Here is a 24,962-nt window from a genome sequence, read left to right on the forward strand (position 1 = left end):
GGGTGGGGGGGGATGGGGTGGGGGAGACACAGCGTCTCTGCTTGTGCGTCCGCCGCGGAGCCCGGAGACCCGTAATTGCACCAGACAGGCAGCGCACGGGGCGGGGGGGGGGGTGGGGGGGGCTGGGCGAGGTCGACGCGTATAAATAGTGAGATTTCCAATGGAAAGGCGTAAATAACCGCGGTGGTGATCCACCCGCGCGCACCGGGCAGTCCTCTCCGCGCGCGGGGAGACGCGCGCGCACCCACCCGCCCCGGCTCGTCGCCAGCCCCCGGCCCCCAGCCATGGAAGAACTCACGGCGTTTGTATCCAAGTCTTTTGACCAGAAAAGCAAGGACGGTAACGGCGGAGGAGGCGGCGGCGGCGGCGGAGGCAAGAAGGATTCCATTACGTACCGGGAAGTTTTGGAGAGCGGACTGGCGCGCTCCCGGGACCTGGGGACGTCGGATTCGAGCCTCCAGGACCTCGCGGAGGGCGGCGGCCACTGCCCGGTGCATTTGTTCAAGGACCACGTAGACAATGACAAGGAGAAACTGAAAGAATTCGGCCCCGCGAGAGTAGCAGAAGGTAAGCTCGTCTGCGCGCCGGCGGCTCCGGGGGGCCCCTCCTGGGGTTCGGCGCCTCCTCGCCACGGAGTCGGCCCCCCGCGCGCGCCCCTCGCTCTGCACATTGGCGGCGCTCGGATCGCCAGGGTAGGGCCCGGGCCAGCCGGGCTTTGCCTAAGAAAGAAAGGAAGGTAGGAGACGACCCGGCCGGAGACGCGGGGAAGGCTCCGGGAGACCCGCCAGGGGTGGTGGGTGGGAGGTGTCGGGGAGGGGGGGACCCAGGGAGGGTCGGAGCGGGGGCCGCGGGGGTGGACTCCGACACGGGAGGGTCCCGGGCTGGGGTGGATCAGGCTGGGCCGGAGGGCCTGAGATTTCTTTTTCATTTTTTCCTTTTTTTTTTTTGAGACAGAGTCTCGCTCTGTCGCCAGGCTGGAGTGCAGTGGCGCGATCTCGGCTCACTGCAACCTCCGCCTCCCGGGTTCAAACGATTCTCCTGCCTCAGCCTCCTGAGTAGCTGGGATGACAGGCACCTGCCACCACGCCCGGCTCATTTTTGTGTTTTTAGCAGAGACGGGGTTTCACCGTGTTGGTCAGGCTGGTCTCGAACTCCTGACCTCAGATGATCCACCCGCCTCGGCCTCCCAAAGTGCAGGCGTGAGCCCCCGCGCCCGGCCTGGGGCCCTGATTGCTTAGGATGTGGATTTGTGTCTCTGCCTGCCTGGCTTGTATTTACGGTCCCCCAGACGCAGAGAGGAGCTGTCTCCACGCGCCTTCCCAGCGCTCAGCGCCTGCCCGGCTCCCCCAGATCGCGGGAAGACTCGAGGCTGCGCGGTAGGAGACGGGAAGGCCCCGGGTCAGCTCGCTTCTGTGTCCTTTAAGGAACACTTTCTACATACATATATATATATTTTTCCTTTGAACCTCGAGACTTGTCTTTGGTGAAAACTGTTTGGATCCATCCAATCCACTCCGGCGCCCGCAGGTGGCCGGGGATCTGGATGGGGCGCGAGGGGCCCGGGGAAGCTGGTGGTTTTCGCGGCACGTCCTCACTCAAGGCTGTCAGAGCGCAGCCGGTTGTGCGGGGGGCGCAGACCGGGCCCCGGGGCTCCCCTCTGGCCGTTCTTCCTGAAGCCTCAGGGGCGCATGGCCCCGTGTTGCAAATCAAGGAGTAAGAGGCTCAGGCAGAGGGTCTGGACCTGTGGATCGTTGTACAAAGAGGGGACGACTGGGCGCCGTACATCTGAAGAATAAAATGCGCTGTAGCTGTGTCAGAGGCGCAGCTGGAGACGGCTATAGGAGTGTCTATCCCGTTTCCAGGCAGAAAATCGAGTCTGGGCTTTGGCTGACACCCAGAGTTAAGGTGCGAGGGTGCATCCCCCAAAGGTAATTCTTCCTGAGACTCTGGGGGGCTACTTGCTCTCCCGGACCCTATCTCTTGGGTGTCGAGTGGCGCCGTTCTAGGGGAAACAGCCTTGTCCTCGTAGGATTGACCAGATCCTGCTTCCCGAGGTCCTGACTTTGTCAAAGCACAAAGCTGGCTACGGTTTACAAAGCAGTTCCCGGTTTCCCACCGTCTACGAGGCAGGAGCTCGGCCTGTCTTATCTTAAGGGGTCGTCCCTGCACACTGCTACGGGGGGCACCCAGCGCTTTAATTCATATAGACAGAGTTGGCCTTGCTGGACCCAAGGCTGGGAGCGACTGGAGGGCCTGCATTTAATTTAAGAGGCTGTGCAGTGCGCAGCAGGCCGGTTCTGTGGCGTTGCTTTTTGCCTGTCCTTCCCAGACACTGATTTCCTCTTCTCGCCTCCTCTCTCTTCTCCCCCTGGCCATGCACCGGGGAGAGCAAAGTATCCTCCAGGTCTTTCCAAAGTGAGAGGAAAATAAAGACCAGGCCAAGGACCCAGGGCCCCAGGAGAGGAGACACAGAGTCCCCGCTACCCTTTGCCCTTGGCTGGGTGCGGAAAGACCGCCGGGGCAGGACTGCAACCCGTCCTGGTATTTCTTCATCAGATCCACATTAAGGGGAGGTCGGAGGGCAGGGGAGATGCTCCCCGTGGGAACCTAGAGTTTTTGGGAACAGCGCGTCCCCGCTGAGCCTGGGATCCCGTGGCTTTTGCAAAGCCTGCCCATGCTTGAGGACTTTGAAGGCCAATTTGTCAGCTGGGCTCCATTCCTGGCGTTTTCAGACTGAGAGAAAGGAAGCAGGGAGAGCCGGGGCCGTCTCCAGGAAACGATTCACTTGGGGGAAGGAACGGACTGTTCTTACAGGCACGTGCCTTTCAGGAGGTGAAAGAAAATGTGAATTCCGTGTTGGGATAAGTGTCTAGGACTGAATCCAGCTCGGGGTGGTGGGGGGGGGGGTGGGGGGGCCCTGGCGTGGGTGGTGGAAGGAAGGAAGACAGAACAGGGTACTTGCATTTACCCTGTTCCCTTGTCGACACGTTGGATTTGTCAGCTTTGCAAGGTTCTTGGGCGCAGTGGCTTGTTGGAAACTGTGTCCAGGCTGAACTTCCAAATGTCAGCCCCTTACCCTTGGCACCAGGGGACATGGAATTAGGGCGTGGGGTGCTTTTAATCTGTGCCCAGCAGGCCCGAGATAGGAGCAGAGGGCCGTTGGAGATGCCACTTCCACCAGCCCTGGATTGCAGGGGAGCGAGGGAGACACGTTTTATTTAAACCCCGGAGCTTGGTCAGGGGCGGAATGTCTAAAAAATTGGGAAGGAAAGTCTTTTCGCCTGGAAACGCTTGAGGGTTGACTTTTCAGCCCTTCTGACTCCCCCCCCCACCCCCTGCAAATACAGACAGGTCACCGTTATTGGAGACGAGAAAGTGCCATTTTTGGCACCCTCGTGGGGTGGGTGCCCAACCGCGCGCGTGTAAGTAACTGGGAAGGAAAGATTTCGGTGCACACGGTTCACCCCCAGACGCGGTGTTGCATTCGGGTACTCGGATACGGTTCTGCTATGCTGGTCAGAAATAGGCTCCGGGTAGGGGCTCCCAGCTCCGGCAAATCCCAGAGGGACCCCCAGCCCCGCTGCGCTACAGCGGTGGCGATGGCGTCTCTCCGTGGGTCTAGAATCTGCCACTCGCCCCGGGCCCTCCTTGTGTCCTTCTCGGGCGCCCCGCGCGGGGACCCCGCCGTTTGCAGTTCTTCCTCAAATTCTTTCCCTTAAAAATAGGATTTGACACCCCACTTTCCAAAAAAAAAAAAAAGGTTAGGTTATGTCAACAGCGGCGAAGTGGATAATTGAGGAAACGATTCGGAGATGAGGCCAAGAAAACGACGTTCCTGCAAAGCCCAGGTTGTTGGGAAAGAAGCGAGTCTTCTCTCCTCGGCTTTTGCCTTGGGGACCCCACGCAGATTTTGCGTAAATGCGCATTGGTTTTCGAGGCCCCCCCTTTCCACCAAAAGAGGCCACGTTGCGCAAAACCGCCCCGCACTGCGCGCCACGCTGCCTGCGCGGAGGACCCCGCGGGCCGTGCTGGGGGAGGCGGGCGCGGGCGGAGGGGACCCGGGGAGCCTTTGGCGAGGCGCTCCCGGCCTCAGCCCTGTGCCCTCCGCCCGCCACGCAGGGATTTACGAATGCAAAGAGAAGCGCGAGGACGTGAAGTCGGAGGACGAGGACGGGCAGACGAAGCTGAAACAGAGGCGCAGCCGCACCAACTTCACGCTGGAGCAGCTCAACGAGCTGGAGCGACTCTTCGACGAGACCCATTACCCCGACGCCTTCATGCGCGAGGAGCTCAGCCAGCGTCTGGGGCTTTCCGAGGCGCGCGTGCAGGTAGGAACCCCGGGGGCCCGGAGCCATGGCCTGGTCCTCGGGAGCGCACGGGGCCCGCGTACAGCCACCTGCGCCCGCCCGGGCCGCCGTCCTGTTCCCGGAGCGCGGGGAGGTTGGGGTGTGGGGCGGGTTGGGGTTCCTGGGCTTTTGGAGACGCCTGAGGCCTGGAGGATGGGTTCATTGGATTCGTTTGCACCAAAGGCAAACAAATATACACACATGTATGTGTTAGACAAATAACAGATAAATATATATGCTATATAAATATATATAGTATAGATGATATATATTTGATTGTCCTTGGTGCAAACAAACCCAGCGAACGCGTATATGGGCCCCCTGATTCCCTTCGGCTCCCGTGGGGTCGGTTCTGGGAACCAACACATGCAAAGAAAACTTTCCCTCGGTTTTACTTTAGGAGAGGAAGCTACAGATACGTTTCAGGCAGAGCGTTTTACAAGATCTTTCATTTAAAAAAATGTATCTGTTGGCCCCTGATTCCTTCGCGTCTTCCCGTGTGGTTGCATTGAAAAGGCTTTTGCGTAGGATGAACGGAGAGGGGTGCGCTCTGTTCCTAGGCGGTCAGAAATAGGGTCCTCTCCTTCCTCCTCTTTTAGCCCCGCTGTTTCTGTCTCCGTCCTCCCCTCTCCAGCCTTGTCCTGTGTTACACACCCTCCCCTCCTCCCTCCGGCTCTGGGGAGCGCAGGAGCACGTTGGGCATCTGGATGAGCGCAGACCATTAGCGGGGCACGGGGGCTCCCCAAGGAGCGCGCTAATTCACGGTGTCCCATCAGACCAGGCACCAGGGGCGGGGTGGGGGGGCCTTGGGTGTGCGCAGAGGGACTCGCGGGCAGCGGTTTCCTGGGCATTGTAAACATTCAGTTAAAGGTATGAATTTAATTTTCTGGGTGCTGGTGGGAGAGTCTCCAAATGGCTTTTTTTCCAGCCCCTGCCTGACAGGGCAGCTTCCCCTGGAAGGTCAAGTCCTCTAGTGCTTTCTCCTGGTTCTGGGCAGGACAGAAGGGCCGAGAGAGAGAGAGAGAGAGAGAGAGAGAGAGAGAGAGAGAGAGAGAGAGAGAGAGAGAGAGAGAGAGTCAGGATCTCCGGACCCTGGGGAACCCGTTCAAAAATAAATGAAATTAACATTGCCGACCAGGGAGAGACCGATTACAAAGCCAAAGGCGTTCAAAAGCAAAGACACCAGCCGTTCAAAGCCCAGTCCCGTAGGATTGGTTATGAGATCAACACATTTCAAACATCGCTTTCCCTGGATTTTTGCTTAGGAGACGAAGGTACAAATGCATTTGATGCAGAGCGTTTTACAAGATCTTTAATTTAAATATATACGTATACACACACACAGACATATATATATTTATATATAATATATATTTATATATACTATATATATTTATATATAATATATATTTATATATAATATATATATTTATATATAATATATATATTTATATATAAAATATATAATATATGAAATATATAAATATATTATATATAAATATATATAAATATATATTTATATATAAATATATATAAAAATATAAATACATGTATAATATATATATAAATATATATATATATTTATGTTTTGGTCCCTGATTCCCTTCGCTTCCCGTGGCATTGGTTATCCAGCCACCCCGTTCAGACACAAAACTTGAGCGGACGAAGATACACGTGTGTTTGATGCACGGTGCGTTGTACAAGCTCTTTCATTGAAAAAATATAGTTTGGCTCCTGATTCTCCTCCGTCTTCCCATGTGGCTGCCTTTAAAAGGTCTCCCTGGGATCCTGAGGATTCAATAAACACTCCCCAGGCCTCTTGACTGAGAACCGTAGTCCCCCCACCGCCAAAAACAAGATACTGCCCAAGACAGGGAGATGCTTTGGTGATTTGGAAGGACCGTGTCCCTTCTCAGGGCGTCTGCGGCCTCAGTGAGGGAAGGAAGCTGTATCAATAGAGGGGTTTCCTCGCTGTCCACCCCTCTCTCAGAAGATGCATTGGACGGCCCGGTGTAAATTAATGAAAAGATTAAAGTTTTGCTAAAGGGGACACATCAAGTTTATGTCATCTCCTGGTGTGTGTTGTGCCTGGGATCCGTCAGTGTATCCCCGGCCCTTGATGTAGTGTTTCTATAAAAATAAATTACTTGTAATTGAATTCCACACTATTTCTTTCCGTAGTCTATTACCGACTCGCACCTCAGTTCAGTTGCAGAGAATTGGTGGGTGGGGTGTGTGTGCAGACCCTGAGAAGGCCCTAAAATAAAGACAGATGGGGGAGAAGCCGGGGGTTATATGGACTCAGGGGTCACATGAAAATTTAACGACGGTAAATAATAATAAAAACAAACATGGGAATAGGATAAAATACATCATTTTCTCTCTCTCTCGCCGCAGGGAAAAATCATCGTAGGGTAAAGGCGGGCAGGCCTTGGAGTCGTCATAAAAATCAATTAGTTCAAACACGGACGTCCCGTGGAAGTCGTGATGGTGGAGGGGACGGGGACGGGGGAGGGAGAGAAAATGAACTAGATTTTAATCCCGTCTCTTCGTGAATTGTTGGATAATCTCTTTCAGGACAGCCCGTCCCGTGCTGTGAGCGGATAGAGTTTCCATTTAGGGTGGAAATTTGCTGTAAATAAATTGAGCATCCGATGGAAGCTGTTCCCGATTAACCTTTTATTTTTAGCGTCGCCCCTGCAAAGTCACATCACCCAGCTGTCAGGGTTCTAATGGAAACTTATGAGACCACGGCGAGGGGCGGGTGGTAATTTAATTACAACAAATATCTGTGGGTTTATGGCGCAGAGCTAAATTAAATGTCATTATTCACTGTCTGTAATGGAAATCAAAAGGACATCGCGTTGCGGGCGTGGGTGAAGGAAAAATCAGCGAGCGGTCCCTTAATGAAGAAATAACTGTCTAAACCAGTGTCACACACTTCACTTACCATATTCAGGCCTAATTGGAATTGATCGTGAATCACTCCAAGACTGATTTATTAGCACTTAACGCGGCAGCTAATTCATCACTTTTATTCTTCATCATCTTTTTTTTTCCCCCCCTCCCCGTGTTGAACGAGGCTTTCCAGGTTTCAGTAGGATTTTGTTTTTGTTTGTTTGTTTGTTTCACTAGGATTCTGTTTTTGTTTGTTTGTTTCAGTAGGATTCTGTTTTTGTTTGTTTGTTTCACTAGGATTCTGTTTTTGTTTGTTTGTTTCACTAGGATTCTGTTTTTGTTTGTTTGTTTGTGTTTGTTTCAGTAGGATTTTGTTTTTGTTTGTTTGTTTGTTTCAGTAGGATTGTTTTTGTTTTTGTTTGTTTCAGTAGGATTCTGTTTTTGTTTTTGTTTGTTTCAGTAGGATTCTGTTTTTGTTTGTTTGTTTCAGTAGGATTCTGTTTTTTGTTTGTTTGTTTTTTAAACGCCCTGCCAGAGGCTTTAGGGGGTCCGGCTGGCTTCCCGGACCGTGTACGAGACAGGCGGAGAGTACTGGGAGCATTGACGGACACACTGGCAGTCGCTTGGAGGTGGGGGTCTGAAGTGACTCTGGACACAGGCTTTGGAAAGGGGGAGAGAGCGATTGTTTGTGAATTTCAGTCTCAGCCGCAGGCCGGGACCTTTTTTTGGGGGAGGCGATGAGGCAGGATGTGACTTTGCTGGGACACGGGATAAAGTTTTCTAGGAGCGCTGCAGCCCCCGGGAGGGCCCACATTGGAAGGTGGGCGGGAGGCTCTGTCTTGGGTTCCAGACCAAATGCATGTGGCCGTTGTGTAGACTCCCGGGTGCAGGTGCACCGGCTCCCCCCGGGGCCCTGCACGGTGTGGGTGTGGTGGCTGTGGACCCAGCACGTGTTTTGCTCACAACAGTGTCTGTGTGAATTATTTGTCTTGGGCAGTGACTGCCGTGTCCGTCAGGGTGCAGGTGGAGCTGCCACAGGAAGCCTGTTAGGAGGAATGAAGCGACTCAGACTGTCAGGAAGGTGGCCGTGGGGGAGGGGATGGGGAGGCGTCCAGATTACCAGGCCTAGGCTAAACTCCTTGTATTCCCCAGCTGGTCTGTCTGTGCAGGAGGGGACTGTCAATACTGGGAGAGCGGTGGGGGCTTGTAGGAGGTGACAGGGGACGGAATTCGCCCCCAAATATTAACATGAGACCTGTGAGAATTTCTCCAGCCTCCGGAGGGTCCCCGGCTCTGTTGCACTCAACGTCTTCATAGCTTCCCCCAAGACTCAGGAGTCCTCAAAGTGACAGAACGCCCCTATATGGCAAAGCCTGCTATCCTTGGGGTTCCTCTCTGGGATGTTCGTAACCCTTGGCCATATGAGTGGGACCCCTTCAGCTCCCCAGGGCTCCCAAGGAGGCCGAGGAAGGCAAGATATTTTCTGGGCTTGGTGTGTCCAGAGTTAGATTGGAGAAGGGGCTGGATTTGGAGCCCTTTGGCCATCTGGTGGCCCCTCTACCTTGGTGGCTAAAGTCTGCAGGTGGCAACTCGCGTTCTCCTACAGGGTGTACAGAATGCTGGAAAGCTCCAGAGTCCACTTCCACTGTCTCAGAACTCACTTGTTCAACTTCAGTTCATCAGTGATAATGGACGGGTCTCACTTAGGCAGGGCAGGGAGAGCTTAACATTTTCCAGTTCTAGGCCGGGTGCGGGTGGCTCACGCCTGTCATCCCAGCACTTTGGGAGGCTGAGGCGGGTGGATCGCCTGAGGTCAGGAGTTCGAGACCATCCTGGCCAACATGGTAAAACCCCGTCTCCACTAAAAATACAAAAATTAGCCTGGCGTGGTGGTGGGTGCCTGTAGTCCCAGCTATTTGGGAGGCTGAGGCTGGAGAATTGCTTGAACCTGGGAGGAGGAGGTTGCAGTGAGGTGAGATTACACCGCTGCACTCCAGCCTGGATGAGAGAGCAAGAGTCTATCTCAAAAACAAAACCGAATTTCCGGTTCTAGGCCGGGATTCAGGCTTACACCTGTCATCCCAGCACTTTGGGAGGCTGAGGCGGGTGGATCACCTGAGGTCAGGAGTTCGAGACCATCCTGGCCAACATGGTAAAACCCCGTCTCTACTAAAAATACAAAAATTAGCCTGGCGTGGTGGCGGATGCCTGTACTCCCAGCTATTTGGGAGGCTGAGGCTGGAGAATTGCTTGAACCTGGGAGGAGGAGGTTGCAGTGAGGCGAGATTACACCGCTGCACTCCAGCCTGGATGAGAGAGCAAGAGTCTATCTCAAAAACAAAACCGAATTTCCGGTTCTAGGCCGGGATTCAGGCTTACACCTGTCATCCCAGCACTTTGGGAGGCTGAGGCGGGTGAATCACCTGAGGTTAGGAGTTCGAGACCAGCCTGGCCAACGTGGTAAAACCCCATCTCTACTAAATATACAAAAATTAGCCTGGCGTGGTGGCGGATGCCTGTAGTCCCAGCTATTTGGGAGGCTGAGACTGGAGAATTGCTTGAACCGGGGAGGTGGAGGTTGCAGTGAGCCGAGATCACACCACTGCCCTCCAGCCTGGATGAGACAGCAAGAGTCTGTCTCAAAAACAAAACAAAAAACAAAACCCAATTTCCAGTTCTAGGCCAGGATTCAGGCTCACGCCTCTCATCCCAGCACTTTGGGAGGCCGAAGTGGGTGGATCACTTGAGGTCAGGAGTTCGAGACCATCCTGGCCAACATGGTAAAACCCCGTCTCTAGTAAAAATACAAAAATGAGCCTGGCGTGGTGGCGGGCGCCTGTAGTCCCATCTATCTGGGAGGCTGAGGCCGGAGAATTGGTTGAACCCGGGAGGTGGAGGTTGCAGTGAGCCGAGATCACGCCACCGCACTCCAGCCTGGGTGAGAGAGCGAGACTCTGTCTCAAAAAACAAAAAACAAAAATCAAAATACAAAAAAAAAGCAAAACCCAGTTTCCAGTTCTAGGTAGCCAGTTATGCAGGGTTGGAGACAGAGGGGCGGTGAGGGACTGGGGACCCCCATCGGTCGCTTCTGGACTCCCAGAGGTGCAAAGTACTTGGTTCATCCTCACAGGAAGGGCGTCCCTGGCGAGGCTGGGCTGGGCGCGGAGGGTCCCACATCTCTTTCTGCTTCCCCCACAAGGTTTGGTTCCAGAACCGGAGAGCAAAGTGCCGCAAACAGGAGAATCAGATGCATAAAGGTAAGTGTTGGGACTGGGGGGACCTGGAGCTGGGGGCGCCTGCTTGAGGATGGATGGGGGGTAACGAGGTGCTGGCTGCACCCAGGACCACCACACTGACGCCTCCTCCCTTTCGCCACAGGCGTCATCTTAGGCACAGCCAACCACCTGGACGCCTGCCGGGTGGCACCCTATGTGAACATGGGAGCCTTAAGGATGCCTTTTCAACAGGTAGCTTGGTTTTTCTTCCTCTGAAGATCCCCAGGGACCCGCCACCCCCTCCCCTTTCCCCTACTTGCTCGCCCCTCCCTGCCCCTGCAGACTTCTCAGTTGACCCCCAGGAAAAAAAAAAAAAAAATCAGTGGCTTTTCCAAGGAGGTATTTACAGGCACCTTGACACGTATTAAATCAGGCTGGGCCCGGCGCGGTGGCTCAGGCCTGTCATCCCAGCACTTTGGGAGGCCGAGGCGGGTGGATCACCTGAGGTCAGGAGTTCGAGACCAGCCTTGGCCCACACGGTGAAACCGCGTCTCTACTGAAAACACAAAACGTAGCCGGGCGTCGTGGTGTGCACCTGTCATCCCACGTACTTCGGAGGCTGAGGCACGAGAATCACTTGAACCCGGGAGGCGGAGGTTGCAGTGAGCGGAGATGGCGCCGCTCCACTCCAGCCTGGGGGACAGAGTGAGACCCCAGGGCTCCAACTCAAAACAACAAAAAAAATCAGGCTGTTAAAACTCAGAGACCTTTTGGGAAAGTGAACACACACAAGCCCAAAGGGAAATCTTAACAAAAACCAGAGGGGTGACAAGTCCCACTCAGTCAGGCCCCCCCCCCCCCCACCTGGCTTGCTGTCTGGTTAAGAACGGTGGGATGCCTGCGCCTGGATACCAGAAATGGGATACGCATCCACTCCCTTTTCACCACCACCCCCGAGTGTCCGAGGGTCTGGGGCGTCTGCCTGGACCCTGGCCCCTGGCCCGGGCTCTGCATACCCTACTCAGCTCCCCGCTGACTTTGGAGTGAGCAGCAGTTTGGGTTCCCAGCGTGGATTTGCGGCTTTCAGGGAGTGTCCGGGGGGAGGGGGGGTCGGTCGCGGAACCCAAGCGTCCCAAGGGGGCCCCCTGCTCTGGTTTAGTGTGGGGGTGGCATGGGGGGAAGCGGGAAACTGTGTGGAAGGAGGGGTGCACGGTCCCAGGACGAGAGAGCGCAGCGCCCACGTGCGCCCTGCGGGAACGCAGCCCAGCGCCTCTGCGCGCCCCTTCGGTCCCTAATCTGGGGATCGGGACCATGCGGGAACGGAGTTGGGGGGCTCTGGCAGGGCGGACGCGTGGCCTCTGTTCTTGACCGTTTGATCCCAAGGGGACAGCTGGGGTTTGTATTTGGGCGCGTGTTTGGCGAAGGGCTGCAGGTACCACCCGTCTGGCCGCAGCCTCTGCTGGCTGAGGGTGCAAAGGCTTGGGGGGGGGTGGCGGTGGGGAGTGGAAGGTCTAAAAGCCTAAATCATAAATTAACGACTCAGAAATGGACCCCGAGCGCTGGTCGCCACGAGCTATCCAGCTCTCCATGGCGCAGGCCCGAAGGAGACCGGTCCGCATCCCTCCGCGGTTCTCCTCTCCTGGGACTTGGCCTCGAGGTGGGGGAAGGGGCCCACTTCTTCTTGCCGACGGCAGGACCCAGTGAAATTAGGCCGTTGGAGGCCTCAGGCCTGCCTGGCTTTGCGCACCGGAGCCTTGGGGACCTGGTGTCCCGGGAGAGCCTTGGGACCTGGTGTCCTGGGGAGAGCCTTGGGGACCTCGTGACCCTGGAGAGCCTTGGGGACCTGGTGTCCCGGGAGAGCCTTGGGGATCTGGTGACCTGGGAGAGCCTTGGGGACCTGGTGACCCGGGAGAGCCTTGGGGATCTGGTGACCCGGGAGAGCCTTGGGACCTGGTGTCCTGGGGAGAGCCTTGGGGACCTCGTGACCCTGGAGAGCCTTGGGGACCTGGTGTCTCGGGAGAGGCTTGGGGACCTGGTGACCCGGGAGAGGCTTGGGGACCTGGTGTCCTGGGAGAGGCTTGGGGACCTGGTGTCCCAGGAGAGGCTTGGGGACCTGACGTCCTGGGAGAGGCTTGGGGACCTGGTGACCCGGGAGAGCCTTGGGGACCTGGTGTCTTGGGAGAGGCTTGGGGACCTGGTGACCCGGGAGAGCCTTGGGGACCTGGTGTCTTGGGAGAGGCTTGGGGACCTGGTGTCCCAGGAGAGGCTTGGGGACCTGACGTCCTGGGAGAGGCTTGGGGACCTGGTGACCCGGGAGAGCCTTGGGGACCTGGTGTCTTGGGAGAGGCTTGGGGACCTGGTGACCCGGGAGAGCCTTGGGGACCTGGTGTCTTGGGAGAGGCTTGGGGACCTGGTGTCCTGGGAGAGGCTTGGGGACCTGGTGATCCAGGAGAGGCTTGGGGACCTGACGTCCTGGGAGAGGCCTGGGGACCCGGTGGCCTCAGAAAGGCTTGGAGACCTCGTGCCCCAGGAGAGCCTTAGGGACCTGCCGTCCCGGGAGAAGCTTGGGGTCCTGGTGTCCCGGGAGAGGCTTTGGGACCTGGTGACCTTGGAAAGGCTTGGGGACCTGGTGACCCGGGAGAGCCTTGGGGACCTGGTGTCTTGGGAGAGCCTTGGGGACCTGGTGACCCGGGAGAGCCTTGGGGACCTGGTGTCTTGGGAGAGCCTTGGGGACCTGACGTCCTGGGAGAGGCTTGGGGACCTGGTGTCCCGGGAGAGCCTTGGGGACCTGGCGTCCCGGGAGAAGCTTGGGGACCTGGTGTCCCGGGAAAGGCTTGGGGACCTGGTGACCTTGGAAAGGCTTGGGGACCTGGTGACCCGGGAGAGCCTTGGGGACCTGGTGTCCTGGGGAGAGTCTTGGGGACCTGGTGACCCGGGAGAGCCTTGGGGACCTGGTGACCCGGGAGAGCCTTGGGGACCTGGTGTCCTGGGGAGAGCCTTGGGGACCTGGTGACCCGGGAGAGCCTTGGGGACCTGGTGGCTCAGGAGAGGCTTGGGGACTTGGTGACCCGGGATAGGCTTGGGGACCTGGTGGCCTTGGAGAGGCTTGGGGACCTGGTGTCCTGGGGAGAGTCTTGGGGACCTGGTGACCCGGGAGAGCCTTGGGGACCTGGTGACCCGGGAGAGCCTTGGGGACCTGGTGTCCTGGGGAGAGCCTTGGGGACCTGGTGTCCTGGGAAGAGCCTTGGGGACCTGGTGACCCGGGAGAGCCTTGGGGACCTGGTGGCTCAGGAGAGGCTTGGGGACTTGGTGACCCGGGATAGGCTTGGGGACCTGGTGGCCTTGGAGAGGCTTGGGGACCTGACGTCCTGGGAGAGGCTTGGGGACTCGGTGGCCTCAGAAAGGCTTGGAGACCTGGTGTCTCGGGAGAGCCTTGGGGACCTCGTGACCCTGGAGAGCCTTGGGGACCTGGTGTCTCGGGAGAGGCTTGGGGACCTGGTGACGCGGCAGAGCCTTGGGGACCTGGTGTCCCGGGAGAGGCTTGGGGACCTGGTGTCCTGGGAGAGGCTTGGGGACCTGGTGACCCGGGAGAGGCTTGGGGACCTGGTGACCCGGGAGAGCCTTGGGGACCTGGTGGCCTTGGAGAGGCTTTGGGACCTGGTGTCCTGGGAGAGCCTTGGGGACCTGACGTCCTGGGAGAGGCTTGGGGACTCGGTGGCCTCAGAAAGGCTTGGAGACCTGGTGTCTCGGGAGAGCCTTGGGGACCTCGTGACCCTGGAGAGCCTTGGGGACCTGGTGTCTCGGGAGAGGCTTGGGGACCTGGTGACGCGGCAGAGCCTTGGGGACCTGGTGTCCCGGGAGAAGCTTGGGGACCTGGTGTCCCGGGAGAGGCTTGGGGACCTCGTGACCCTGGAGAGCCTTGGGGACCTGGTGTCTCGGGAGAGGCTTGGGGACCTGGTGTCCCGGGAGAGGCTTGGGGACCTGGTGACCCGGGAGAGGCTTGGGGACCTGGTGACCCGGGAGAGCCTTGGGGACCTGGTGGCCTTGGAGAGGCTTTGGGACCTGGTGTCCTGGGAGAGCCTTGGGGACCTGACGTCCTGGGAGAGGCTTGGGGACCCGGTGGCCTTGGAAAGGCTTGGAGACCTCGTGTCCCGGGAGAGCCTTGGGGACCTGGTGACCCGGGAGAGGCTTGGAGACCTGGTGTCCTGGGGAGAGCCTTGGGCACCTCGTGACCCTGGAGAGCCTTGGGGACCTGGTGTCTCGGGAGAGGCTTCGGGACCTGGTGACGCGGCAGAGCCTTGGGGACCTGGTGACCCGGGAGAGGCTTGGGGGCCTGGCGTCCCGGGAGAGGCTTGGGGACCTGGTGACCCGGGAGAGGCTTGGGGACCTGGTGTCCCGGGAGAGGCTTGGGGGCCTGGTGTCCCGGGAGAGCCTTGGGGACCTGGTGACCCGGGAGAGGCTTGGGGGCCTGGCGTCCCGGGAGAGGCTTGGGGACCTGGTGGCCTTGGAGAGGCTTGGGGACCTGGTGACCCGAGAGAGCCTTGGGGACCTGGTGTCTCGGGAGAGGCTTGGGGACCTGGTGTCCCGGGAGAGCCTTGGGGACCTGGTGACGCGGCACAGCCTTGGGCCAGGGGGAAGGAGCACAGTCGGGTGTGGGATGGTTTCCAGGGCTGGAGAAGGGGCGACGCTCCCTAGGGGAGAAGAGGCACGTTGTGGATTTCGGGGGGGTGGTTGGGACGGGGGAGGCCCCCCAGACCCCAGCCTGAGCGCTCACGCCACCGGGTCCGCTCCTGCAGGTCCAAGCTCAGCTGCAGCTGGAAGGCGTGGCCCACGCGCACCCGCACCTGCACCCGCACCTGGCGGCGCACGCGCCCTACCTGATGTTCCCCCCGCCGCCCTTCGGGCTGCCCATCGCATCGCTGGCCGAGTCCGCCTCGGCCGCCGCCGTGGTCGCCGCCGCCGCCAAGAGCAACAGCAAAAACTCCAGCATCGCCGACCTGCGGCTCAAGGCGCGGAAGCACGCGGAGGCCTTGGGGCTCTGACCCCGCCGCGCAGCCCCCAGCGCACCCGGACTCCCGGGCTCCGCGCGCCCCGCCTGCACCGCGCGTCCTGCACTCAACTCCGCCTGGATCTGCTCCGTGCGCCCCGGGAGCTCCTGCAACAGGCCTGGGGAGGAGGCTCCCGGGACCGTCCACGCGCGACCCTCACGGAGACGGTGCAGAAGGCGGAGCGCGTGAGCGGCCGTGCGCCCTGCTCGGGCCTCTCCAAGGCTGCCCGTGCGTCCTGGGAGACCCTGGAGAAGGGTCAACCCTGCCTGGCTGCGTCTTCCTCTGCTCTACCCTATGCATGCGGTGAACGACCCAAAACGTGTGGAAGATCCTAGAGTCTGTGAACCTGCAAAGATCCCGGGGCTGGTCTCCGATGAAAAGGCCGCGTGTCTTCGTTGCCAACGGTTTTCTTTACCTCCATATACTCCTTCCTTCGTCCCAAGAGCTGTGTGGATTTGAATGTGGACTTTGGAATCCCAGGAGGCGGAGGGGGCCGGGCTGTCCTCCCACGGCCGCCCCCCCGCCCCCCAGCATCCCAGAGGCAGCAATAAGGGAACAGTTTTGTGGCTGGTGTGGCTGAGGACGTGAACCGGGGGGACTTGGAAGGGGAGGGGAGGGAGATTCGAACCTCCCACGTTGTGACTCCCACGTTCCGAGGACCACGATGCTGATGCTGGTGACCACGTCTGGTCCCACCTCACTGGGAAGAGTGGGGAGGCCTGGTGCCCTCGAACAGGCCACTTGACACCTTTTTCCAGTATTTGCTTCCCTCCCTTGACTGCGTTTTGTTTTTTGTTTGTTTGTTTGTTTTTGTTTGGGATTTGCTTTTCTGCTGTTTTACAGAATTCAGACGCGTCATGACTCGCCGGAGAGACGGACGCGCGTTGGAATCCTAAAGCAGCATTAACTTTAATAACATGGAATGACGTGCAATACTATATAAAGATAATAGATTAAAAACTAATAATAATAATAAGAACCGTAAGGCGTTGCCTCTTCTCGCAGCGCTGGCCGCCCTGGCCACCGAGGGGTCCCGTTGCACAAATCATGAGTGTGGACATCGCCCTGGGCCCGGTGCAAGGGTGGGTTTGTGTGTCTAAAGGGGATGAAAGGGAGCAGAGGATATAGTGCCTGAGTATCAGTTTGGTACCTGAGCTGTTGTGTCTGGTTGGGAAGCGTCAAAATTAAGGGAGAGATCCAGAGACTTTCAAGGTTTTTGCAGACGTAGGCGGTTCCAGGTTTTTGTCTTTCTCTTCTACTCCATCTTCTGCATTTGGCCAGTTTCTTCTTTTGTTTCTTCTGTTTTCTTTTTGTTTGTTTGTTTGTTTGTTGTTTGTTTTGGAGACAGAGACTTGCTTCGTAGCCCAGGCTGGAGTGCACTGGCTCCATCTCCGCTCACTGCAACCTCCGCCTCCAGGGTTCAGTCTCCCGAGTGGTAGCCGGGACTACGGCCATAGGCCACCCACGCCCGGCTGATTATTTTGTGTTTTTAGCAGAGACGGGGTTTCACCGTGTTGGCCAGGCCGGTCTCGAACTCCTGACCTCAGGCTATTCTCCTGCCTCAGACACCCCAAGTAGTTGGGATGACAGGTGCACCCGCCACCCACGCCCGGCTAATTTTTTGTGTTTTTAGCAGAGATGGGGTTTCACCGTGTTGGCCAGGCCGGTCTCGAACTCCTGACCTCAGGGGATCTGCCCACCTGGGCCCTCCAGGTAGTTGGGATGACAGGTGCACACCACCCACGCCCGGCTAATTTTTTGTATTTTTAGCAGAGACGGGGTTTCACCATGTTGGCCAGGCCGGTCTCGAACTCCTGACCTCAGGTGATCCACCCGCCTCGGCCTCCCACCGTGCCCCCTATAGTTTTATAAACAGCAGATAGCAACTTGTCCTCACCGCCGGCATGGACTGGACGGTTGCTTGAAATGACTCCACCAAGAACATCCAGAATGTTCTGACTGGTTTCCTGGGAACATAGCAAAGGGGTTTGCTGACCTCCCAGAAGAGTTTCATCTGCCTGATTTGCCTCCGTCACCCGGGCCTGTCCAGAGAGAAACGATATGTTCTCTCGACCTTTACTAACGTTCCGTGGCCAAGTCTCTTATTTCCAAACCACCTTTTGCCTCTTTCCGGATTCGACCTTGGCCGTTTTTTCTTTCCTAACGTCTGATTGAGATACTTCTCCCTGAGGTGGAGCTAAAAAAAAAAAACCTAAAAACCAAAAACGAAACTTCTTTTTTTTTTTTTTTTTTCTTCCACATAACACTTTCTATCTCGTCACGAAATGTAGACACGTTTGGACCCATTTCATTTCTATCTTCGGATACTCCTTACACACATACCAAAAGGCCCCTTCAACGTTTTGTATTTCAAAATGTTAGAACTGCTGTAAAATGAGAGAGAGAGAGAGAGAGGGAGGGAGAAAAAAGAATGCAAATTAAATATTTTTCAATCAGTTGCAACTTCTTTTTTTCCCAGACGTTAATGGCATTAGAAAGTTTGTCTCCTTTACGCATTTTTTTTTTTTAAGCTGGAAATTTAAAAGAAAGCGAGAGAGAGGATTTTATCGTTCAGATGAAATTTGTATCTAAAAGAGGAATTGCATTTTGAATATTTGGGAAGCAGGTTTTCGTTCGTCGGAGTGTGTAACCCTCAGGAAAAGGGGTTTGGGAAGAGGTGTACGGCCCTAGATATTTTTTTGGTTTTTTTTTTCCCCCCCGAAAAAGAGCTGAGTAATTTTGAAAAATCGAAACATAACCATCTGTCATCATTTCCTCCGGACAAAAACTCACTCCCCGTGAGGATGTAGACACACGTCTGGTCCCTGTAAAATCTGAACTTTTCTTTTTAAGAGACGGAGTCTCACTCTGTGGCCCAGGCTGGAGGGCAGTGGCGCGATCTCGGCTCAGCACAACCTCCGCCTCCCGGGTTCGAACCAGATTCTCCTGCCTCAGCCTCGCTGGGATTACAGGCACCTGCCACCAGGCCCAGCTAATTTTTTTTTTTTGTATTTTTTGTAGGGTTTCGCCGTGTTGGCCAGGCTGGTCTCAAACTCCTGACCTCAGGGGATGCACCCGCCTCGGCCTCCCACACTGCTGGGATGACAGGCCTGAGCCACCGCACCTGGCCTGTGTCTGAACTTGTAAAAGGCACCGTCCACCCTGCTGGGACGCTTGGGCCTCCGGGCCTGCCAGGAGGAGGCCTAGGTGTTTTGGTTTGATTTAATATATGGAAAGAGAGCCGAGCTTCCCCCTCACGAACGGGCCCCCAAAGCAGAGCAAACCCACAGAACCGTGCGGGGAGGACACTCGTGTCTGTCCAGACCGGCGGTCTTTGGCTTGTCTCCTGCGAGAGAAGCTGGGTGACTTTCTGTGGGGCTGGATCAGTGGCTCCTGGATAAGGGGGACGCGTGTGCTGGTTTCTTTTTTCTCCCCCAAACTCCAGGATGGAAGGAAATGAGAAATTCAGCTTGGACTGTGACCAGTCCTCACCACCGACGCCCTCTGCTCTCCCTCCCTCCCTCCCTTCCTTCCTTCCTTCCTCCCTTCCTTCCTTTTCTTTCTTTCTTTCTTTCTTTTCTTTCTTTCTTTTTCTTTCTTTCTTTCTTTCTTTCTTTCTTTCTTTCTTTCTTTCTTTCTTTTTCTTTCTTTCTTTTCTTTCTTTCCTTTCTTTCTTTCTTTTTCCTCTTTCCTTCCTTCCCTTCCCTCTTTCTTTTTTCTCTTTCTTTCTTTCCTTCTCTTTCTTCTTCTTCTTTACTTCCTTCCTTCCCCCTTTTCTTTCTTTCCTTTCTTTCTTTCTTTCTCTTTCTTTCTTTCTTCTTTCTTATTCTTCTTTCCTTCCCCTCTTTTTTCTTTCTTTCCTTCCTTCCTCTCTCTCTTTCTCTCTTTTTCTTTCTTTCTTTCCTTCCTCTCTTTCTTTCTCTTTCTTTCTTTCTTCTTTCTTTCCTTCCTTCTTTTTTCTGTTTCTTTCTTTCCTTCCTTTCTCTCTTTCTTTTCTTCCTTTCTTTTTCTTCTTTCCTTCCTTCCTTCCTCTTTCATTTCTTTCTTTTTCTTCTTTCTTTCCTTCCTTCCTTTCTTCCTTCCTCCCTCCTTTTCTTTCTTTTTTCTTTCTTCTTTCTTTCTTTTTCTTCCTTTCTTTCTTTCTTTCCTTCCCCTTCCTTCTTTCCTTCCTTCCTTCCTTTCTTTTTCTTTCTTTTCTTTCTTTCTGTCTCTCTGTCTCTCTCCTTCTTTCCTTCCTTCCTTCCTTCATTTCTTTCTTTCTTTCTTTCTTTCTTTCTTTCTTTCTTTCTTTCTTTCTTTCTTTCTTTCTTTCTTTCTTTCTTTCTTTCTTTCTTTCTCTTTCTTTTTTCTTCTTTTTCTTCCCTGTTTCTCTTTCTTTCTTTCTGTGACGGAGTCTCGCTCTGTCGCCCAGGCTGGAGTGCGGTGGTGCAGCCTCGGCTCACTGCAACCTCTGCCTTCCAGGTTCCAGCGACTTTCCCTGCCTCAGCCTCCCGAGGAGCTGGGATGACAGACATGCACCCCCACTCCCGGCTACTTTTTCTATTTTTTAGTAGAGACGGGATTTCGCCATGTTGGCCGGGCTGGTCTCGATCTCCTGACCTCAGACGATCCACCCGCCTCGGCCTCCCCAAGTGCTGGGACACGTTTGCCTGAACGTTCAGTGTGGAAATGGCTCGTGTGTCTCCCCACAGGATGTGAGACGTTGAATTTATGGGGTGGGCCTACGTTGGCGGTTCCCGGTGCTTTTTGCTGGAAACAAGGTTCTATTCAAAGTCAACATTGGTTTCCCAGTGGCTTTCGGCTGAGCTCGCTGTGGCAAAGCCAGGAATATCGCCGGGATAGCGAAGGGGGCTGAATTTCCTCGTAACGTGATTTCAGAGAGAGAGAGGGTTTGGTTTGTGAGATCCACGGGAGCCCCGGCCCGTCGAGAGGAACACGTTGCTGTGGCCGAACTGAGCCATGTGGGGTTGAGCCCTGATACGTATGTTCCTTCCCCCACCCCCACCCCCGAAAACTTGGCCAAAGGGTCCGTGGACGGTGTCGGTCGCACTTCCTTCTTCGTGTGAGCGTTCTGGTCATGTCCATCTCTGACACATCCACGTTTCTCTCTCTCTTTTTTCTCTCTCTCTCTCTCTCTCTGACGACAAAGCACCCAGAGGAGAAGGGATTGGATTTATTGGATGTGGGGATTGGATTTTCTTTCTCCGGTCGCCTCTCTGACGGGTGCCTACTTTGCAAAGGTCTGTTCCCGGGAACTGGCAGGAGTTTTACCAAAATGCACCTTGTCTGGTGGGGGTGGGCTGGGGGTACAGGTGTGATTTAACAATCAGGGGCGACAGGGGGCCCGTGGCTGTGGCCTCGTTCTCCAGCACCGGGAACAAAGAGGTGGGACAGAGTCTGTGTGTCTGTGCGACTGACGGGGAAACGGACCACACCCAACACCCGTGTTTCCAGTGACAAACCCGGTGGTCCGACGGGCTTGGCGTCGCTCCCGTAAGGAAAGGAGGCCTTTTGGCTCGTCCAGGGACGCTCTGTCGCAGGAATGGTCTGTCCACCCTGCCGAAGCCCAGCCAGGCTCCCACATGGGCCTTGCAAGCCCGAGTGTCTGTTTTGTGGCCTTGCTGCTGTTCTCGGCCACGTGAGCACTCGGGAGCGTCTGTGGACTGTGTCCAGCCTGGGCACAGTTGTGGGCGTTTCACCCGGACGAAGCCGACACGGATTTCAGGTTGGTGCCAAGCTCCGGTGAGGATGGAAGGAAAACCTCTAGGTTTCATGCTGACCTTTCTAACGTTTTTTTTTTTTTTTCTCTAAGAACAAGGAGAATCGTCCAGCTCCCTCCTCCAGCGTGGAGGAGGACGCGCGGCGGGGCCACTCCAACGGCACACATTTTAGAATTTTGCTTTTGCTGCTTCCAGCTTTGGGAGGTCTGGGGAGGAGAGAGGCTTTAGGTGGACACGTTTGACATTCAAAAAAAAAAAAACAAAACAAAACAGAAAACAATAAAACTGGTGCCTAATTTATGAAAGAGAATCCGCTTAGTGAGCGTACGCACGTGGATGACGGGATGCCACGTAGACGTGCTTTTTGGAAATTTGATATTTAATGAGAAACCGGTGAAGGAATGTAGAGACTATCAGGTTTCAAAGCTACGAAACGTGCTATGGATTGAAAGGGGATCGTTTCACGAATTCAGCCCGTCGTATCTGCAGGTCCGGTGGGAAGGAGGCAAAAACCGTCCCCTGCTTCTTGCTTTGAGATGTATGTGGATTTCTTATTTATTTTATTTTTTTCCCCCTGGGTTGGAAATTCGTAAATATGTCCTATTTTAATTCTGTGGAGTGTAAATTTGACATTGCCTGGCATTTATTTTTATATTTCTGAAACCTGTTCCTCTTTATTTCCCGCCCCCCCCCCCAATTTACGAGGAGCCCGTTACGATTTACGACATAGCGGGCGCGTCCGGGTTACGTAGACATCGACAGATAGTTTCAGGGATTGCTTCACATGAAAAGAAAAATCACACGCCGTTTCCCAAACCAACAGTCTTGACCTTTGTCAGCCTGTGATGTTGTCGGTGGGCGGTGACGGGGATGAAAAAATAAAATAAAAATAAAACACCCTGAGGTTTTTCGGCGACACCGTCACGCTCCTAAGGTTCCATTGTAGCAACAGACTGTATTTTGTCAGGCCCCGTGGTATGAATGTACATCCTGTAAAACTGAGATATAAATAAACTTATAAATATTTGTATTCCAGTGTTAAAAAAAAATTGTCAACTCTCCCCTGAGGACAGACTGATTGGAAAAAAAAAAAAAAATCCTGAGTCGTTGGCCGTGGCTAAAAACAGAGCGTTGTTCTGGTACCGGCAGCCCGGGGTGCTCTGTGCATTTCTGGGGGGTACCTGGTGTGACCTACACCCCCCACCCCCGCACTCCCAGACTGGGAGAGGTACCCTTTACCGAAACGTGCCTTCCGGCTTCTCAGCCACGTTCACCCAGAAGGTGGCAAAAAGCAGGACAGAAAAGCCCTGATTTGAATCAAAAGAGTGCTGGGAACACAGCAGAGGTGCTTCTTGTGGACTTTATTTCATTAATTAACGAATTTTTTTTTTTTTTTTTTTTTTGAGGCGGAGTCTTGTTCTGTGGCCCAGGCTGGAGGGCAGTGGTCAGATCTCGGCTCACTGCAACCTCCGCCTCCCGGGTTCACCCCATTCTCCTGCCTCAGCCTCCTGGAGTAGCCGGGATGACAGGCGCCCGCACCACCATGCCCAAGGAATTTTTGTATTTTTAGTAGACATGGGGTTTCTCCATGTTGGCCAGGCTGGTCTCGAACTGCTGACCTCAGGTGATGCACCCGCCTCGGCCTCCCAAAGTGCTGGGATGACAGGCGTGAGCCACCGCGCCCGGCCGGTGATACACTTTTTAACTTCTCTTTTGTTTCAGTTTTCAGACAGTGGCACGGATTTTCCAGCATGGTGTAATGATGATGGAATCATTTTTGAGACAAAATAATTAATAATAATAATAATAATAATAATAAATGGAAAAAGAAATTGACTTACAAACGACAACTTTTTACATTTTTAAAAAAATTTTTGGCTTCGCTTTTTCTCAAATGGAAAAAGAAATTGACTTTTTAAAACGACAACTTTTTACATTTTTTTTTTTTAATTTTTGGCATAGCTTTTTCTCAAATGGAAAAAGAAATTGACTTTTAAAAACGACAATTTTTTACGTGTTTAAAAAAAATTTTTGGCATAGCTCTTTCTCTCTTTCTGTAAAAGGACGTTGATGATTGGATTTGGCCGGCCCGACCGCTTCCCAGCTGTGATAAAAAACACATGTGAGCTGGGAGGGAAGTGGGGGGAGGGACAGAGCCTCGCACACACACAGGTTCAGGGTCCCCACCACGGCGGCAGGGTGTGCAGGGGCTGAGGACGCTTTGTTTGTGGGGGCTCGGAGCCTTTCAGACACCCCTCAGGTGCCCTGAGTCTCCACAGTCCGTTCTTCCTGCTAATTCGTGAAAAGCTTCTCCTGGCCAGAGAAGGGGTTTCGGAGGCCGTGTGTGTCCAGGCCCTTCTGCAAAGTGCAATTTGAGCTTTCTTTTCCTTATCTGGCCGGCGTGGTGCAAAAGGCCTCTGAAACTCAGAGTTCTCTCTTCACCGGGCCTGTGTGGGTCTTGCCGGACAGGAGGAAACTGGTGCTTTGCGTCTGTACCAGACGTGCCTTCGTGGCTGTGACCACAACACGTCAACCTCCAGCCCTGACTAAGGCAGACGCGGGCAAGTTCGGTCTTTGCAGGCTACTCGTGTGGCCTCAGTGAAAAGGCGAATGCACACGGTTATTTCATGGTTAAAACGTTCAGCTTTCGCCGGGCGCGGTGGCTCACGCCGGTCGTCCCAGCACTTTGGGAGGCCGAGGCGGGCGGATCACCTGAGGTCGGGAGTTCGAGACCAGCCTGGCCAACATGGTGAAACCCCGTCTCTATTAAAAATATAAATACTAGCTGGGCGCAGTGGCTCACATCTGACATCCCAGCACTTTGGGAGGCCGAGGCGGGCGGATCACCTGAGGTCAGGAGTTCGAGACCAGCCTGGCCAACGTGGTGAAACCCCGTCTCTACTAAAAATACAAACATTAGCCGGGCGTGGTGGTGGCAGGTGCCTACAATCCCAGCTACTCGGGAGGCTGAGGCAGGAGAATGGCTTGAACCCGGGAGGCGGAGGGTGCAGTGAGCCGAGATCGCGCCATTGCACTCTGGCCCGGGCGACAGAGCCAGATGCTGTCTCAAGAAAAGGAATAATAAAATAAAATAACATGAAATAAACAAAACAAACTGCTCAGCTTTGCTCTGCACATCCCACTGTTTCACTTGGTTTGAGAGATCCTGTTCCTTAGAAACAGTTTGTTGCCAATCGTAACGAACGTTTTTCAAAAAATGAACGGAATCTTCCTCGATCTTCATTTTTTTTTTTTTTTTTTTGCATCGTTCAACCGGAAAAGTAAGTGTCTCAGCCCGGAATTCCTTTCTGATTTTTTCCATGGGTTCTCCTGCAGACTTCTCTGGACTTGACCACATAAAAAAAAAAAATTAACTTTTTCACACGGACACAGTTTCAACAGAGATCTTTGAGTTTCTACCGAACAGCTTCTTACCATCCGTTCTCAGATTCCCGAATTACACACACAACGTCGTCGACTTCGCCTCCTCCTGACGTGTCCTTCTGTTTCCGAGGCTTCTGTTGGTGTCAGACTTTCACGTTTAATAGCAGACGATGTAGGGATTTGAGGAAAAATGCGGAGAAAGCAAAAACACTCACGAAACACCCAGGGATAAGCTTTTCTAAAGCCTTTCTTTTTGGAGCCGTTGTTAAAAAAAAAACAAAAAACTTGTTTTAAACTTTGCAAGCACGGCTACATTAAACTGATAAGCAAAGAAGCCAAGAAAAATAACGT

General features: G+C 54.5%; 1 protein-coding gene across 1 annotated transcript; it reads left to right on the forward strand.

The window, feature by feature from the left end:
• Window positions 1–214: 214 nt before the first annotated feature.
• LOC141409390 (short stature homeobox protein) lies at window positions 215–16,280 on the forward strand. Its single transcript, XM_074029238.1, has 5 exons — window positions 215–567; window positions 4,120–4,328; window positions 10,444–10,501; window positions 10,623–10,711; window positions 15,256–16,280. Exons 1-5 carry the CDS (start codon window positions 285–287, stop codon window positions 15,499–15,501), a joined length of 885 nt encoding a protein of 294 aa, XP_073885339.1. The 5' UTR covers window positions 215–284; the 3' UTR covers window positions 15,502–16,280.
• The last annotated feature ends 8,682 nt before the right edge of the window (window positions 16,281–24,962 follow it).

The sequence above is a fragment of the Macaca fascicularis genome, chromosome X, assembly GCF_037993035.2.
Source record: "Macaca fascicularis isolate 582-1 chromosome X, T2T-MFA8v1.1".
NCBI lineage: Eukaryota > Metazoa > Chordata > Mammalia > Primates > Cercopithecidae > Macaca > Macaca fascicularis.